Source organism: Podarcis tiliguerta (assembly GCF_965153285.1).
Source record: "Podarcis tiliguerta genome assembly, chromosome: 14".
NCBI classification, from domain to species: Eukaryota; Metazoa; Chordata; class Lepidosauria; order Squamata; family Lacertidae; genus Podarcis; species Podarcis tiliguerta.
In genome coordinates, this window is record NC_139547.1 from 2,004,151 (window position 1) to 2,023,929 (window position 19,779).

A 19,779-nucleotide genomic window follows, 5' to 3' on the forward strand; every position below is an offset into this window, starting at 1 on the left:
CACAGTGTTGGAGAATTTAATTTCTAGGGGCTAATTCAATTTCTAGGGCTCCAAGTGTCAAAACAGTGGGCTGTACAGAAGCCATTTAGAAAATGAATGGGGTGGTCTTGAGATCGATTCTCAGGGACAGTCATCCAGATCACCACAATCACTCTCTTGCTTGGCACCAGTCTAGCAGAGAGGCCACTAAGTGACTAAATTCTACTGGGATAAGATCTTCCAGCCACGTTAGATGTCATGCAGCACCAACCTGCCAACCGGTGTAAATTCAAAAGGAAAGGGTAGAGGCTTGCCCCACACTGACTTTGACAGTTGCCAGCCCCATAGAAGTTGCCATACATCCTGGTACAAATTCCAATAACATTAGCTTAGGTGTTTAAATATTTAGCAGCACCACAGGGAAGAACTGTAGCTCAATGGTCAGGCCTGCCCAGGCAAGGCTGGAAGGAATCCCAGAGTTGCTCCCTGTCAGTGGAGGCCACCCTGAGCTACCTGGGCCAAGGGCTGTAGCCAACTAAGTTCTACTCAGAGTAGCCCCATTAAAATTGCAGAACCTAAATTAGTCAGATCTATTAATAGATCTTTCCTTCCTTGGTGGTTTTTAAGTGGAGGTCAGATGACCACCTGTCATAGAATCATAGAATCATAGAATCATAGAATCATAGAGTTGGAAGAGACCACAAGGGTCATCGAGTCCAACCCCCTGCCAAGCAGGAAACACCATCAGAGCACTCCTGACATATGGTTGTCAAGCCTCTGCTTAAAGACCTCCAAAGAAGGAGACTCCACCACACTCCTTGGCAGCAAATTCCACTGTCGAACAGCTCTTACTGTCAGGAAGTTCTTCCTAATGTTTAGGTGGAATCTTCTTTCTTGTAGTTTGGATCCATTGCTCCGTGTCCGCTTCTCTGGAGCAGCAGAAAACAACCTTTCTCCCTCCTCTATGTGACATCCTTTTATATATTTGAACATGGCTATCATATCACCCCTTAACCTCCTCTTCTCCAGGCTAAACATGCCCAGCTCCCTTAGCCGTTCCTCATAAGGCATCGTTTCCAGGCCTTTGACCATTTTGGTTGCCCTCCTCTGGACACGTTCCAGTTTGTCAGTGCCCTTCTTGAACTGTGGTGCCCAGAACTGGACACAGTACTCCAGGTGAGGTCTGACCAGAGCAGAATACAGTGGCACTATAACTTCCCTTGATCTAGATGCTATACTCCTATTGATGCAGCCCAGAATTGCATTGGCTTTTTTAGATGGATGCTTTAGCTGAGATTCCTGCATTGCCGGGGGTTGGACTAGATGACCCTTGGGGTCCCTTCCAACTCTACAGTTTTATTATTCTAATGGCTGTACTCTGAGTAGGAATACCCACTAACTTGCCTGTCCCCTGCAGCCAGTTGGAGAGGCTCTGCTAGATGTCCCTCTACCAGATGAGGTGTTGCTGGTGGAAACAAGGGACAAGACCTTCTTTGTAGCAATGCCCAGGGTGTGGAACTCGCTGTCCTGAGATACTGGGTCTTCAGTCACCGGTCCCAAGTTTTGGGGGCTTGTCTCCCTGTGCTATTTTAAGAGCAAGCCTGTCACTTAGCTTGTTCAGTCAGAGATGGTTCAGTCCAGTTGATGAATGTTGTGTGTGGGTGTAGGTGTGGGTGTTCTCTTGTTAATAAAATACCCATTCTAAATTACTACATTGAATCTGAAACTACATGTTGAAGACAAGACATATTACCCCAATGCAAGACATCATGTGAGACTATGGAATATTTGAGGGCTCTGTATCTTTCTTCTCTCTCATATGAGGCAGCTGAGAAATGGATGAGGGAGAAGTTTCAGGATAGCAAGAAAGGAGTGCCAATGAGGGAACCGGTGGTTTTAAACAATAGCAGAGGTTTGACGAGAGCAAGCCAAGGTGGGAGACACTGAGAAAAAGAGGTGGCTTAAAACAAGGTTTCAATACAGCAAAAAATGAATTGGGGGGGGGGGTTCTGTTGTGTTAGCTTTTGGTGTTAGTTTCTATTTTGTTCCCATCTCTGCCATTTCTCCTTCCTGCTTAAAACACCTTTTTAAAAAGACAACAGCCCTCCTTTCCCAGTCCATTCAGACCTCTCGCATGACTTTTGTCCCCAGTGTCTTTTCCCCCTAGCGCCTATGCCACGGTTGCTGCTGTGGTGCAACCTGCCTTCTTGTTTGTTCCCCACCCTGACTTCACGCAAAACCAGGATTCTGATGAGGCACTGCAAATCCTCCCTTCGGGGGTGCATGACGACAGCCTTGCATTTTTATGTATATAGGAATATACATGAATAGGAAGCTGCTTTGAGTGTTTTCTGCTGAAGAAGGAAGGTTTTTTAAAAAATAAATAATAATCCTGTAAATAGATAAAATTAATATGTGTAGACAAAGTGATACAGAATAACTTCTGCCAATGTATAGGCTATGTGTGAGAGAAAATGGGAATTAATTTGTCCTGGAGTGCTGTTTGTGGATGCAATTCTGATATTTAACAAGTTGACTGACTACCAACTATTAATTCTTGGCATTCATGATTCTCATATGCTATTGCTATGAAGAATGAGTTGGCCCATGTTGGTCCACATATGCTTGTGGTTTCTCAAATTCTGTGTGGGGCAGTTCATAATATGTGTCAAGGGAGAATGTACAACTGTTTTTTGCAGGGGTGGCAATCTTTTTTCTGTCAAGGGCCACATTCCCTCCAATTAATTTCCTGGGGTCCATATGCTGCAGGTGGGCAGGGCTTGAGCACAAAGTGTTTGGGACTGAAGCCACAATTGCGTTGGGCACCTTCCTCCCCCTCTCATGCCCTTTTTCATTCTGTTTCCACTTCTCTTTGCCAGCCACCGACTACCTCTACTTCCTCCTTTCTTTTACACCACTATTTATAAAAAGGTACCAGAGCGGTTTACAAAAATTATATGTAAAATCATACAAAATAACCATATCAAAATGTTAAAATCAGAAATGAGGTAATTGTTATGGAAATGGGTTTTCCTAATTGCCTGTATAAACCTGAAAGAATTGAAAAACCCGCAGTGGGCTTAAAAGTTTAAAAGACCCTTGCTCCATCTCTAGTGGCAGGATGTTCCACAGGACTGGGCTGATGACACTGAAGGCTTGGGTTCTTGTTGTAGTCAAATGAGCCTCACCAACTCGGGGAATGACTAACAAGACTCCTGCAGATGATCTCCGTGACGGAGCTGAGATAGAAGGGTTCAGGTGACCCCTGAGGTCCCCAGGATCTGAGTGGTTCAGGGCTTTGTAACAAACAAGAACCTTGAACCTGGCTCAGTAGCAGATAGGGAGTCACACTTAGTTGGCCGGATGCCTCCTTCAGCAGTCTGGCTACCTCCTTCTGCACCAGCTGGAGCTTCAAACTAGGCCCAGGGGCAGCCCCACAGAGAGTGCACTGCAGTAACCCAGCCTCAAGGTTACCAGCACAAGGACTACATATATGGAAACACATTCCACATGTTTGAAATGTGTTGTGATGTGGCATAAAATATAATATAAACCAGGTCTGCACATCTTACATCTCACTCAGTTAAAAGTAGAGTCGGAGAATAACAGAGTTGGAAGGGGACTTCAAAGGTCATTCAGTTCAACCACTTGTCAATGCAGGAAATTAATTTCTACAAGATCCCATATAGGTGGCTATCTGGCTTCTGAGGCAGGGAAGGAAGGATTAGCTCAGGGAGGGGAACTTTCTTCAGCCCAGGACCACATTCTGTCATGGGCAACGTTCCTGGTGCTGCTTTTCAGTGTGGACAAAGTCAGTGGCAAAAGTAGGTGGAACAAAGAATGTGACTTTTTGTGTGCAGCAGGTTACATTCCAGGCTACAAAGCACATTTACACATGAGTACTTCTGAATACCATCTCCTGGGGTCAAACAGCAGAAGTAACCTTCAAGCCCTGCTTGCAGATATCCTGGCAAGCAGCTTGCATTCTTCCTCTGAAGACAGAGCGTTCAGCATGGCTAACAGTCACTGAGGTCTCTCCTGCTCACACCGCCAGATGAAGTGAGCTAGGACAAGGCCTTTTGGGTAGTGGCTCCCTGATTATGGAACAGCCTTCCCAGGCAGGTTTTCCTGGCACTGTGTTTTCAGTGTTCGGTGAAGATATTTCTATTTATCCAGGCTTTTTAAATATCTTAAGTTTTACAGTCTGGGTCTTTCCATTCCTTACATGGTGTTTAATTGTGCATTGCTGTTTAGTTTTTAATAAATGTTGTAGTTTTTACTGTTTTATAGATTTACATTCAGACTTACATTCTAAAAAGACATGTCACAAAATGAAAGTGGCATCTTCGGTGAGAAGGTTCCAGCAGCAGATGGATTGGAAGCGCCCTTCTTTGTCTGCTGAGACCTGGAGAGCTACAACTGATCAGAGCAGACAAAATTGGACTAGGTATATTCTTGGTCTGATTTGCTATGCGACAGCTTCATTAGCGGAGTCTGACATGGCATAAGGCAGCTTCCTAGTATAGGCTGCAGGCAGGAGCTCTTGGGAAATGAGGTCAGAAAGACAGTGCTGCATGCTGAGGAAGAGCTTGGAAGGGTGAGGGGCAGCAGAAAGGGTTAGGATGGGCACAGAACTCAAGTTCTGCAGGCCTGGGTTCTAATTTTGATTGCTTTGTTTTAAAGGTTTTAAAAAAGAAAATGGAGAAGCAGATAAGAGAGGAGTGTGGGACCTGGGGAGTCCTACAGGTGTTGCTGGAGTGTCATCCTGCTTGACCATTGGCCATATTGGCTGGAGATGATGGGAGAGTCCAGCAACATCTGTAGAGACACAGGCGCTCCCCGTCCCTGACATGTAGAAAGAGGAGGACAGGATGGAGCGTTACTTCTGTTCCTGAACAGTTTGGAAAGTGCCTGATTATCCCTTTGATTTTGTGGAGCCTGACTCCTATTGAATATGTTAAAATTGCTGTTAGCTAAGAGAAGATTCATGCATAGAATCTAAATGCTCTCTCTCTTTAGGTCTTTCACACTTATGCCAAGAGGATTGTAAACCTCTTTTGGCAAAAACCCATGAATGAATAGTATTGCCTGTGCTATTGTCCACTTTGGGAATATGAGAAGATGAAAAAGAGATGTTTGCTGACAAGCAGACCAGGGCAAAGTCCCATTCCTGGCACCTGGTTCGTCTCTGATTTAGCTCTGTCGCTCCCTGATGGATGCATGTGTCTTGCTGATGTGAACTGAAGTGCAGCAGGATCTGGAGGGCCCAACTCTGGCATAGCGAAAAAGCAGCCACTGAAAGAGAGCACCCCAGAAAAATAAGGATAAAACTTTATGCATCTGATGACTCTAGTCCATGAAAGCTTGTGCCCTGATAGATTTCAGTACCTGTTGTATTTGCAGAAAGATTATTTTGCTACTGACCCCTGAGTCAGTATATCATCATAGTCTACCCTGGAAATGTTTGCAGACCCACCACTTCTCTCTAACCTGTGTTGTTAGCCATTATTTTAATGAACATCACAATGTTCTCTCCATAGTAATTAAAATGAATGAATATAAATACGGAAACGGTTCTTTGGTCAATCAGCTGGAAAGGGATCAGCTTCTCCTCCTCCTCTTGCATGTTGGTGAGATGCTCTGATCATGTTCAGCTGAGTCCTACTGACCTCATCACTTTTGCTTTAGCATTAAAAAGACCTGGCATTTGATGTGATGTTATTTGGGAGAGCATGCTGGATGGCGGCAGTGGGGACACAATCAGGGAGATGAAGTACAGCGAAAGCACCGAGCTCAGAGCTGAGTAACAAACTCTCAGTAGTTGTGTCTGAGAAATGATAGAAGTACTCTTGCTGCAAGCACCAAACCCACCATGTTAACTCTTGGCAACAAAGGCAAAACTACAAGGGGGGGGGGAAGCTTTTTGAAAGTTAATTTGTCCTCCTCTTTGGGCAAAGTGGATCCTGAGGAGACCTGTGATGGCACAGTTGAGAGAGGGAGAGGGCACATGAGCTGAAACTCTGGGAGCAAGATGCTCGGCAGGTTTCCAGGTATTCGAAATTTCAATTCTGCTCCTGTAGCCAAATCCACTGTCTCGGATCAGATCTCCAGAGAGAAGCAACTTCCCAAACAGCAGAAGCAGCTTAATTGTACAGTGCAATTTAAAAGTGTATATTAACAACTTTGCTTAGTCTAGTGTGAATCCAATAGAAAACAGCTTCTTCTTTCCATACCTTTATGAGCAAAGTTATTGTGAGATGTGATTGCTCTCATTTCCTCCTCATTTCAGGATCTGTTAATTGCCTGTTCTGAAAACAGGTATTTTTGAGATGTTCATTGCAAATTGTCAATGTCAAAGATTGTTTGTTTGCTTTTGAACATCTGATTTGTCTAATGTTGTATCTTACATTATCATTTTCCTGTTAGGTTAACCGGTTTGTCAATAGTTGATTTGTAAGAAGGCTTGGGAAAGTATTGAGTGTTTCACTTAAATAAGGAGGGTGGCAGCTTTACATTGTGTACAATAGCTTGTAATTGTCACAGGGGCAGGAGATGTTAATGAAGAAGAGGTTTTTTTATGGCTTCTCTAAAACCATGAGTGGGAGGATAAGGCTATGAATGGCAACTAGCCATGATGGCTCGGCTTTGCCTCCACGGCCAGTAATGCTTCTGAACACCAGTTGCTGGAAGCCAAAGGAGAGGTCCTGATTTTAGATGCCACAGACATCTTGTTGGCCACTGATGCTGATCCAGCTGGCTCTTCTTATGATCCTAAGTTGGTTCGTAAAGCATAGCACCTGGCACCAGTATACAATTAACCTATGAAATTCATAGTTGCAAGATGTAGGGAAGACCGCTGGCTTACATGTTTTTAACAGGTGAGACAAATTCTTCCAGGATCCAGAGGCAAAGTGTATCTGACTAGCAGTTGCTAGAGGGCAGTGGGAGAGAACTACCCTTGTGTCCTGCTTGTGGTCTTCCCCAGGCATCTGGTGGCCACTGTGGGAAAGGGTATCAGATCTAATGGAACTCACTTTATGTTCTTATGGTCCAGTTCTCGTGCAAGATGGCATCTGGAGACCTCTAGGTGACTCTGGCTGAACATGGAATGACCTGACATGGCCTTAGATGTCCTAGTAGAGCACAAAAAGGCTTGTGAGTCATCTTTTAGCTCTTGAACTAAATGTAGGGTCAGAAGGTTTGCTTGCTTGTTTGTTTAAAGGGTTTTTACCCAACTTGCCCTTAACCTCAGTGCTCAGCAAAATGTTGCTTGGCAGCAGCAGAACATTGAATGCCTATTAATATGCATTTGGCAAAGGAGAGCGTTACAGCAGTACATTGTTGCAGGGTGCTGATTTGAGGATCGCCCCTTAGGAAGGCATTTCTTGTTTCCAGTAGAGCAACAATAAAACATTTTGGGCACTTGGAGAATAGCTTCCCCTTTGGCTCATCCCCCACCCCTTTCCCCCATTAATATGGCCTTGTAATGCAAATGATGGCATTAGGAAGGTAACTTTCATATACAGGTCAGACCAGTAGAAGACACATGGAGTGTCTCCAGCAGTGGCTAATAATAGTTAGAGTAGAGGCAAGTGTAAAAGAGGTCGGCAGGTATCTCAGTCATTTCCTTTTCTCTTGCCAAAGGTTCGTAGGCAGCCTGGCCATGAGGTTGCACCGATATGCTGTTTATACATGAAGAGGGAACTTTGAGTTCTCATGAGGTTTCTGACCATGTGGAACTAGAAAGAGATTCCAGGGTATAAAGGAGGAGGCCACCACCTTGCTGAAGCTGTGCAGGTCTGGGTCTGGTCTGAGTCAGGGAACCCCAAGTGGGCCACCTTGAGTTCCATTCTATAAAGGAAGGAAGGCAGAATATAAATATAGCAAAATAAGTACATGAATACAGCTCTGTCCCCTCCTCCCACTCAACTTGTGTATGAAACAAGTGCTTAGAAATCAGGTCTAAAAATTGATTAAAAATGAAGTTTTGTTTATTTGTTTTTGCCTACACAACATAATTATTAATGTGGCTTTTGCTATCTTGCTGCAACAATCTCACTGCAATCAGAAGGTTAACACAAATCTAAAAATGGAATAATGTGCTCATTTATAAATTTCCTCCAATGAAGGCAAGAAGAGGTTAAGATTTTTCTAAAAAAATAAAAATAAAACACTGAATTAATTCCTCTCAAGATGGCATTAAAATTGTTTGGCTCAAAGAGGCAGTAAATCTTGGTTTCTACAATACATGTTTGTTGATGAATGCCCATGCAAAATGCTCCATTCAGTGCTGAATGGAACCTCATATAGGTTTGGGGAAGCCACCCAGGCAAAAATCAGGATGCAAGAAGAGCCATGCTGGATCAGACCAAAGGCTTGTCTAGGCCAGCATCCTGTTCTCACAGTGGCTAACTAGATACATGCAGGAAGCCTACAAACTGGACCTGAGTCATCTCCCCACTACTGATTCCCAGAAACTGGTATTTAGGAGTAGCATGCAGCTGTCATGGCTACTAGCCATTCATAACCCTGTCCTCCATGATTTTTTCTAATTCTCTTTGAGAGTCAAAAGCCTTCATTGAAACTTATGAAATTGCCTTATATTAAGTCATCCTCTCTAATCTCTTGTCTGCTGTCTCTGGCCGTCGGTCTCTGTGGAATCAGTCACAGAAAGTGCTTTGGCCTTACCAGCTATAATAATAATAATAATAATAATAACAACAACAACAACAACAACAATAATAATAATTTATTTGTTTATTTGTTTATTTATTTATTTATACGCCACCCATCTGGCTGGGCCTCCCCAGTCACTCTGCGTGGTACCCAACAGAATATTAAAAATGTGATAAAACATCAAACATTAAAAACTTCCCTAAACAGGGAAGGGCTGCCTTCAGATGTCTTCTAAAAGTCAGGTAGTTGTTTATTTCCTTGACATCTGACGGGAGGGCATTCCACAGGACGGGCGCCACTACTGAGAAGACCCTCTGCCTGGTTCCCTGTAGCTTCACTTCTCGCAGTGAGGAAACTGCTAGAAGGCCCTCGGAGCTGAACCTCAGTGTCCGGGCTGAATGCTGGGGGTGGAGATGCTCCTTCAGGTATACTGGGCTGAGGCCGTTTAGGGGTTTCAAGGTCAGCACCAACACGTTGAATTGTGCTCGGAAACGTACTGGGAGCCAATGTAGGTCTTTCAGGACCAGTGTTATGTGGTCTGAGCGGCCGCTCCGAGTCACCAGTCTAGCTGCTGCATTCTGGATTAGTTGTAGTTTCAGGGTCACCTTCAAAGGTAGCCCCACGTAGAGCGCATTGCAGTAGTCCAAGCGGGAGACAGTGCACAGGCAGGTAGGGTCTCAGGCAGTGTACCAGATGGAGCTGGTAGACAGCTGCCCTGGACACAGAATTGACCTGTGCCTCCATGGGCAACTGTGAGTCCAAAATGACTACCAGGCTGCACACTTGGTCCTTCAGGGGCACAGTTGTCCCATTCAGGACCAGGGAGTCCCCCACACCTGCCCACCCCTCCCTCAAAAACAGTATTTCTGTCTTGTCAGGATTCAACCTCAATCTGTTAGCCACCAGCCATCCTCCAGCCGTCTCCAGACACACAGGACCTTCACTGCCTTCACCGGTTCTGATGTAAAAGAGAGGTAGAGCTGAGTATCATCCTCATACTGATGAACACCCAGCCCAAACCCCCTGATGATCTCTCCCAGTGTCTTCATGTAGATGTTAAAAAGCATGTGGGAGAGGACGGAACCCTGAGGCACCCCACAAGTGAGAGCCATGGGGTCTGAACACTCATCCCCCCCCACCAATTCTAGACACGGCCCAGGAGGAAGGAGCAGAACCACTGTATGACAGTGCCCCAAGGATCAAGGAGACAGGTGGTTGGTTTCACTCGTCCAAGCAGCCTGTCCACATCCTCAGAGGTAACAGATTGGAACTGATCCCACACAACTTGACTACACAGGACTCTAGCACTCCTCTGCCCTGACCCTGCTCCCATGGTGGAGTCACCCTCTGATTGTTTTAGCTGGAGAGTTTGGGGATTGAATCTGGGACCTTCTGCATGAAAGCATAAGCTCTGTGGTTGAGTTGCAGCATAATTATGGCAGGGATAGTCCAGCTAAGCCAGCTTTACAGGGTTGTTGTACGATAATGCAGACGAAGTACTTGCAGCATGCTATAGAAAGGTTAAGCATTATTCCTGTGGCTGTTACTGATACTGAAGCATAGGTAAACCTTATCTACGTTGCTATTTAAAAACAGATTAAAGTCCTTGTCTTGTTACCAAAGGGTTCCGGTTCTTGAAATTGAGAGGATCCCCAGGTTTGCTTTGCACATAAAAGAGTGGTCTGTACTTTAGAGTCTTTTGCATGCTGATAAAATGGGTGACAGTGCTTACCTTTGAAGCCCTACAAACAGTGGTCCCTGAATGAATGCTTGCTCTCATATCAACCTGCCATTACAGAATCACAGAATTGGCAGAGTTGGAAGGAACCTTGGAGGTCATATTGTCCAGCCTCCTGCTCTGTGCAGGTATCTGGAAATGACAGCATTTGTGATAGATGGTTCTATTTAGGCTCCTCCAGCAAAGGAAAGCCCTCCACTTCCCCAGGCACTGTGGAAGTTCCTCCTAATGTTTAGCCAAAATCTGCTTCATTGCATTAGTCTTGGTCCTGCCTTCTGGAGCCCTGGCTGTCTTCCGAGGCCCAGGTGCTCCCTGGACGGGTTTCAGGGACAGTCAAAATGGCGCACCTCCTTCCTTGCTTATTTATTCATTCCTGTGGTAACTTGTCGTTTGTTATATAGTACCATCAATGTGCAGAGTACTTTATAAAGTATAAGAGGACAGGACAATTATACTCCATGATTTGACATGGGGAAAACAGAGGACGGGGACGGAAACTGAGACAATGGAAAGAGTATGCTTTTATTTTTGTGATAGGCCAAATCAGCTGCTCCAGCACCCCTCGTAGGTGGCAGTCTAGGCTCTGCTTAAAACCTCCGATGAAGAAGTGACCATCTTCTGAAGCATCCTGCTCCACAGTCAAATAGCTCATCCTCTCTGGGTTCCTCCTGACATTCAGTCAAAATCCCACTTGTATTTTGGACCCATCAGTCTGGGCTGTGCCCTTGGGAACTGGGTTGGGGAACCTCTGACCTGAAGGTGGAATGCAGCCCCAAGGCCTCTCCCTCTGGCCCTCTGAACTGCCCTCAGGCCATAATCTCACTGGCCTGCTGCGCACCCTCCTTGACTCCTTTTGCAGAGCTGAAATGTGTCCGTGAGCTGTGATAGCATCTGCTACTTGTCTGGATGAAGGATGGAGAAAGGTGCCTGTGTTTGTGTGTATAATAATAATAATAATAATAATAATAATAATAATTTATTATTTATTATTTATACCCCGCCCATCTGGCCGGGTTTCCCCAGCCACTCTGGGCGGCTTCCAACTGAATATTAAAAACAGTCCAGCATCAGACATTAAAAACTTCCCTAAAGAGGGCCGCCTTCAGTTGTCTTTTAAAAGTAAAATAGTTGTTTATTACTTTGACATCTGGTGGGAGGGTGTTCCACAGGGAGGGCGCCACTGCCGAGAAGGTCCTCTGCCTGGTTCCCTGTAACTTGGCCTCTCACAGTGAGGGAACCGCCAGAAGGCCCTCGGAGCTGGACCTCAGTGTCCGGGCTGAACGATGGGGGTGGAGACGCTCCTTCAGATATACTGGACCGAAGTCGTTTAGGGCTTTAAAGGTCAGCACCAACACTTTGAATTGTGCTCGGAAACGTACTGGGAGCCAATGCAGATCTCTCAGAACCGGTGTTATGTGGTCCCGGCAGCCACTCCCAGTCACCAGTCTAGCTGCCACATTCTGGATTAATTGCAGTTTCCAGGTCACCTTCAAAGGTAGCCCCACGTAGAGCGCATTGCAGTAGTCCAAGCGGGAGATAACCAGAGCATGCAACACTCTGGCGAGACAGTCTGCAGGCAGATAGGGTCTCAGCCTACGTACCAGATGGAGCTGGTAGACAGCTGCCCTGGACACAGAATTAACCTGTGCCTCCATGGACAGCTGTGAGTCCAAAATGACTCCTAGGCTGCGCACCTGGTCCTTCAGGGGCACAGTTACCCCATTCAGGACCAGGGAATCCCCCACACCCACCCGCCCCCTGTCCCCCCAAAACAGTACTTCTGTCTTGTCAGGATTCAACCTCAATCTGTTAGCCGCCATCCATCCTCCAACAGCCTTCAGGCACTCACACAGGACCTTCACCGCCTTCACTGGTTCTGATTTAAAGGAGAGGTAGAGCTGGGTGTCATCTGCATACTGATGAACACCCAGCCCAAACCCCCTGATGACCTCTCCCAGCGGCTTCATATAGCTGTTAAAAAGCATGGGGGAGAGGATGGAACCCTGAGGCATCCCACAAGTGAGAGCCCAGGGGTCTGAACACTCATCCCCCCCCCCCACTTTCTGGACACGGCCCAGGAGGAAGGAGCGGAACCACTGTATAACAGTGCCCCCAGCTCCCAGCCCCTCTAGATGGTACAGAAGGATGTTATGGTCGATGGTGTCAAAGGCTGCTGAGAGATCCAGCAGAACTAGGAAACAGCTCTCACCTTTGTCCCTAGCCCGCCGGAGATCATCAACCAGCGTGACCAAGGCAGTTTCAGTCCCATGGTGAGGCCTGAATCCCAATTGGAAGGGATCCAAATGGTCCGCATCCTCCAGGCATGCTTGGAGTTGTTTGGCAACCACCCGCTCAATCACCTTGCCCAAGAATGGTAAATTTGAGACTGGGCGATAGTTGGCCAAATTGGCTGGGTCTAAAGATGTTTTTTTAAGAAGCAGTTTAATGACCGCCTCTTTCAGCGGGTCTGGGAAGGCTCCCTCACAGAGGGAAGCATTCACCACCCTGCAGAGCCCATCGCCTAGCCCTTCCCGGCTAGCTTTTATAAGCCAGGATGGGCAAGGATCAAGGAGACAGGTGGTCGGTTTCACGCGTCCAAGCAGCCTGTCCACATCCTCGGAGGTAACAGATTGGAATTGATCCCATGTAACAGGACTAGACATAGGAACACCCTGCTTTTGCCTGGCTGAAATAGAGCCCACTGCCCAAAGATGGAAGTCCAACTCACTGCTCTGCCTGCTTTTGCTTCTGACCACACCTACTTTGGCCTCTGGCAGTGGCCACCTCTGTTCTGCAGACCCTGGAAGGCTGCCCATGACAAAGGGTGGTCATTGGACAGAAAAAGGTTCTGCTTAGCAGCAGCAGAAAACAAGTTCAGAAAATGTACCTAGGCTTGGTTAGTACAGGGTATGAGGACAAAGGATTTAGGCCTGTGTGGTGTTCAGAACAGAGTTTCTTCCTTTTAAAAATGCTGTCATTTCTCTCCAACAGGGTAACGCCATCCTCTGAAAATCCCACTGGCTCTAATTGTAGTATAAGCCAAGGAAAGCCTTCTCTAAGAAGAATAAAAGGGAGAATACATAGAAGCAAAAGCCTTGATAGCCTTGATTTCTGTGAGTTCAATGTAAGTACATGATTTGTCCTACCTTGCTTTTGCTTGATGTTCCTGAGAATCTCCCCTTAATCAGACAATATGAAAAAGGTTTTCACCTCCTTTTCATTCATTCACAGCATATATCTATCCATATGGTTAAATCAGTGGCTGGTTGCGCATTACGCTTGGTGAATGTGCCTGTGAAAAGTCCCAGCCTTCCAGAGCAGACCTCTCTAGGTTCATGCAAACAGCAGATGAGAAGCTGAAACTGATTCTGGACTGTACCACTCTAGACTTCAGGAAGGGGGAGCCACATGACTGATTGCTGCTCTGTGGGAGAAAAATATATGACTGGCATACATACTTTTACATATAAAAGCATTCACTCATTGGGTACCTCCTTGCAGCAATCTGAAGTGATGAAATCCAGAAGCACTATTGGCTCCTCCTTTGCCATAGCTGCATGCAGGATGTTGCTTCTTGCTCCACTGAGGCAAAAAAGCAGCTGCTCAGGCGGAGCGCCCCATCTGAGTTGGAGTTGCTTCGTGTTCTCTGACATCTTTGGACAATGCTGTATAATTGCTTACTGATACACAATTTGCAAATTATGTTTTGGTTCCTATGAAACACAGTGACCGTTATAACTGAAATAACATTTGCTTCACTGCTCTTCACAAGCATTGAAAGAAAGAGATAGCGGGCTTTTTCCTGAAACTTTGTGGTTGTTAATTAGCAAAAATTAACAACCCTTTAGGTTACAGTGACATGCCTAGACATTGTACTCAGCAGAAAAATACTCACTTTGGTCACAAATATTTTAATAATGTATGTTGGCTATCATTGCAGTCAATTTCATCAGAAAAGTTTGTTTGATTTGGAATGCACATGCTTAACATCACATAGCCAAAGTTAGCAGCAAATATATATTTGTTATTTTTCTCTGCTGAAGTTTTCTAGGTGTGAAAATGGAGCTTCCTTTTCACTTTTCAGTTTAGAGGCAAGTAAGAGGTGACCTGTGATCCTTGGATGAAGTGTGGTGTAGAAATGTAATGAATAAAATAAAATGTATTATAATATGTATGGGGTAGAGAAAGTGGATAGAGGGAGGTTTTTCTTCTTTGCTTCTAATACTTGAACTCGTAGACATCCAAAAAAGGTAAATGTTGGAAGATGCAGGACAGATAAAAGAAATGACTTCTTCACGCAGCATGTAGCTGAACTCTGGAACTTGCTCCCTTTGGGGGCTGTGATGGCTTTATCTAAGGATGGGACAAATTCATGGAGGAGAAGCCTAGCAGTGGCTACTAGCCAGGATGGCCACTTTCTACCTCCACTATCAGGCAGTAATGTTTCTCAAAAGCAGGAGGGGAGCCTGCTGCTTGGGGCATCCCTGGCTGACCACTGTGGGAACAGGCTGCTGGACCACGTGGGCCATGGGCCTTATCCAGGAGGCTCTTCATGCTCTAGGTTTAACCCCAGCAACTGACTCAGGGACCAAAGACCTCTGCAATACATCATTCAGATACAAGTTTAGGTAATGGCCCAGAGAGTGGGAAAATCCTACGGAAGGCAAAGAGCAGCTTGGGGGAAACACAATTTTCACTGGGAAAACAGGGGCAACAGGTTAAAACAAACAAACAAAAAAAAAACTTTCACCCATTTCAACAGTCTTGATCCAAACCTCTTTCTGACCCTATTTGACTCATTTTCTGTCTAGTATATTCCACAGAACAAACTAGGATGATACAAGAGCAGGCAAGGGCCAAACTGTATGTCATCAGGGGCAATTTTCAGCTGCAAAATTATGTGCATGCTAATACACACACACACACACACACGTGTAACATGTAGTTTGGTCCTCAATCTCAGTGGTAAGAGGTTGTCCAGGGGTAAAGACAGTCTATTTCAATACTGAACTGGAATCCAAAGGCCTGAGAATCGTATGTGAGCTGTCCATGTAGAATATATTTTTAAAGGGAGCCAGGAAAGAAACACTTAAATGTAGATTAGTGAGGAGGCATTGGATCTGATTTTCATTTCTCTTGGACAATTTTTGCTCCTTCCTGGTGATGTACAAGGCTCCTTTTAGGTGGACCCAAAGATAGGAGTTCCCTCCCCACCTTGTCTCTTCTGAGATTTGAATCAGGCACCTTGGATGAAGAAGAACTTTAATTTGCATAAACACCAACAGGAATACATTGCAGATATAGTTACCATAAAATCTTGTGACCTATTAAAACCCTAGGTAAATTAATAATCTCAGTACTTAAAACTTGGCAGAAGTAATAAAATAATAATAATAAAACATAACGATAATAATCATAAAAACCTAGGCGAGGAATCCGGGTGACGACACTGATATCATTCAGATACCAGCTCTCAGTCTCATTGCTCTCTCGATAAATTTGGCAACCTTCTCTGTTGTCGAGCTGTTCTGGTCGGCTAGAAGTGAGAACAATTTGGCTTCGCAAGAGCGGCCCGGGATGGCAGATAGGAGCGGTGTAATGGTCTCGTCCCTGAGATCTTTATATAGGGAGCAAGACAAGAGAATGTGTGACACCGTCTCTACATAGCCAGCTCCACAGGGGCAGAGCCGGTTCTCAAATGGAATTTTTTGATATCTACCTTCAAGAACAGCTGAGGGTAACATATTTAGTCTGGCCAGTGTAAAGGCCCACCTAAGTTTTGGAATGGTTAAGTTAGACAAATAAGGTGCCCGAAAATCAAAATGGGAGGGGGACAGATAAGCGTACCAAGCACTAAATTTCTTAATATTGGCCAGATTATTCTGCTGCTCAATATCCTTCATGCGCTGATTAATAATGGTTTTTGCCTTGGGGAGACCCATTTTCAAAAGATGCTGTGCTTGTAGGCCACATGTAAGTAGTTTTTGATGCACTACTTTGGACCACCGACTTCTATGAGCACCTCGTGCTACTAGAGGTAGTAGTCCAGATGGGTTTAAATTTAAACGAAGCCAATAGTTGAATGTTCTTAACCAGGTCCGGGTCTCGACAGAGAGGAGGCCAGTCTCCAGCTGTAGGGCCGCATTTGGTACGCATGACGGAACGGCTAGAATCCGTCTTAAGAATTTAGACTGGACTGTTTCAAGTGTGCGGCAATGATTTCCCGTCCAGATTTGGGCCCCGTAGAGTAATTGCGCCAAGGGTTTTGCTTGAAAGACCTCCAAAGCTGCTGGGATATGTCTGCCCCCCTTCGTAAAGTAAAAGCGAGATAGTATTTTGACGCTTTGAGATGCTTTTTCCCTAGCATATTTATGGTGGGCCTCCCAGGCCCCTGTTGACTGGAAAACTACTCCGAGGTATTTGAAAATTTTGACCTGTTCTATTGGCTGATTGTCCATCTCCCATCTGTGATGTCTGTGTCTCCTAGCGAAGACCATGACTTTAGTTTTTTGGTGATTAACCACCAATTGATCTCTCCTGCAGTAGGCTGAGAATTCTCTTAGTAGCCTTTTGAGGCCTACTTTAGTTCGTGATAAGAGAACCATGTCGTCCGCATAGAGGAGCGCTGAAATTGATTTTTCGGCCAGTTTGGGGGCATGAAACTCCGGGGATGTTAGGTGTTTGACCATGTCATTTATATATAAGTTAAATAAGGCTGGGGCTAAAATGCAACCCTGCTTGACTCCTTTGGTGGCTGGTACAGGGCCAATTAGTTGCCCATTTACTGAGGCTCTTACATATAACTTGGAGTCTTTATATAGGCTTTTTATCAAGAATAGTAATCTTTTGTCAATGTTGGTAGCATTGAGTTTAGCCCAAAGTTTGACTCGTGAAATCGAGTCAAAGGCCGCCTTCAGGTCAATAAATGCTGCGTATAGAATCCCACGTGTTTTATTGACATATTTGTCAATGAGGTGTGCTAATACGAAGCAATGGTCTATTGTTGTTCTGCCCTGTCTGAAGCCGGCTTGCTCCTCTGCCAGAACTGCCTCAGTTTCCATCCAGTCAATTAGTTTGATGTGGAGGTGTTTGGTGTACAATTTGCTGGGGATAGGAAGGAGGCTAATGGGTCTATAGCTCGCTGGGTCTGCCATAGGACCCTTTTTATAGATTGGGATGATTACTGCCTCTGTCCAGCAACCAGGGATTATGCCTGTTGAATCGATGTATGTAAATATTGACGCCATTATAGGAGCCCACCAACTGGTATTGTTCTTCATGAGCTCTGCTGGAATGTAGTCTATGCCCGGGGCTTTGTTGTTTTTCAGTTGGGCAATTAGTTTCCCCACCTTCTCTATGGAGACAGGAGGCCAATATGGTAAATTCTCGGAGTAGGCACTTGGATTGTTGTGCTGAGCTTTGTCGTCATAGAAGAGGGTTTGGAAATATTTCATCCACTCCTGGGGTTCTACAGTACATGTGGGACCAATCTGCTCTTGGCCTAGGAGCCCCCTAATGGTACGCCAAAAGGAGGTTGAGTCTTTGTCATTCGAGGCCTTCACTAGTCTACACCAGGCCAATCTCTCAGCTTCCTCCCCCCCCTTTAATAGCTGTTTGTAATTTCGTCTTAAATAGATGTAGGCCATAAATAGCAAGGGTGCTCCAATGTTTCTGTAATTCTGATAGGTTGATCTCAGACATTTCCTTGCTTGTCTACACTCCAAATCAAACCAACTCTCTTGATCCTTTGCCCGCTTTGTAACAAAGTTAAGTATCTCAGTTGTTAGGAAGGTCTTTAGTCTTGCTAATAACTCGTTGAACGAGTCCATGGCCTTTTCCCCGGTATTAGCTAATACAATGGCTGAGTAGATGGTCTTCACGTCTTCCGAATGGAGGAGGTGAGTTAGGTCTGTATTGAGCATGGGGGACCATTTAATGCTTCTGGGGGCCAATGATCCCAGGTTAACAATGGGGGTGTAGTAAAGGTTAGCCGTGGGTTTGTTAAACGATGGGCCATTGAGCGCTAAAGTTAGTGGGAGGTGGTCGCTTTCGGTGTTATGTCCCACTTGAAACTTCGACACAGAGTTATAGGCGAATCTTGATATCAGAATATAGTCTATCACACTTCCTCCCATCTTTGAAAAATGGGTATACTCCCCTGGGTGATCCTCTTCCCTACTACCGTTTAATATCATCAGCTCCCTTCTTTTTGCGACCTGGGCTAGGCATAGCCCCAAGAAATTACATTTATTATCTTTAGAAAGTTGTGAAACGCCTGCTTGGGTTGGACTTTCAGGGTCCTGAATCTGATGATATTGGCTGTAAAGGTTGTTATCATCAGTTCCCATACGGGCGTTGAAATCCTCCCCGATTATGATCGGTGTAGAAGGGTGGGAAGATTCTATGGACTCTAAGAATGCCTCTAACTCTGCCCAGTTAGCTTTCACTATAGATTTTTTTTGGCAGGGGGTCAGATAGACATTGACCACTACCAGTGCATCTCTCTTAATTTTGAGTAGGACTGCCATGGCTAGTGAATTGCAGTTTGGGAGGGCTTTTAAGGAATGTTCAAGCTCTGTGGAGATGAGACTAGCTAGACCTCCACTAGGCCTACCTCCCCTCACAGATGGAGTAGCAAGTAGGGAGTGGCAAGAATAGTGCATACAATGAAAAGGTGATGAAAGCTGCAGATGTGGTTCAAACTCAGGTGAATTGAATTTGTGCTATAAAAAAAATGGATTGTTTGTGACAGACGAGAAGGAATACAGAATCTCAGGGCTTGCAAATTGCTTAAAATCAAACTGTTGTTGTTGTTGTTATCAGGTAGGAGAGGAGGATAACCAAACTGATCCTGCCTGGATGTTCATGGACCAAGGAAAAAAGAGGGTTTCTACAGGCAGACGTGCTGCATTTGCCAGACATCATGGAAACCCACCTCAACCTTTCCACCCCCAAGCAGATGTGCATTCATGTGCATGCACACTTTCCCCCCAAAGCGCAGGCTTACCCAACTCACACACAGAAGCACTTGCACACATTCACATGCCACATTTGTACACATATCCCAAGGACACACACACACACACACACACACAATGTGGAGAGGGGAAGGGAACATTATGCTTGTCTTCCTCCACTCCAGGAAAACTTGCACCATAAAATTTGGGGACTTGGTTTGATCCAAGGGAAGCAAACAGCCAATCACTTGATTCCTTTTGAGTCCAACTTTTTTGTGGTGATGGAAACCCACTATATCACCCCACCCAATATGTCTTTCTCTCCCACGCACCATGTATACTCTTCAGTTTCCTGGTACTGGCAGGTGTGGGCACATGTCTTAGTTGCTGGCCATTGAGGGGATTTCATTAGTAGGAGTGGGAGGTGTC

At 45.3% G+C, this 19,779-nt stretch overlaps 1 protein-coding gene across 9 annotated transcripts in view; it reads left to right on the forward strand.

Moving 5' to 3' along the window:
* Positions 1-19,779, forward strand: part of TJP1 (tight junction protein 1) — a 333,309-nt gene that overhangs the window by 61,494 nt on the left and 252,036 nt on the right. For 8 of the 9 annotated variants that reach the window (XM_083412714.1, XM_083412721.1, XM_083412722.1 and 5 more), the window contains one exon: positions 13,385-13,517. In XM_083412714.1, the coding sequence (XP_083268840.1) occupies positions 13,385-13,517 (133 nt within the window). Of the gene's footprint in view, positions 1-4,286; positions 4,427-13,384; positions 13,518-19,779 lie in introns of those variants that run through there. The other variant, XM_083412727.1, reaches the window with a different exon arrangement.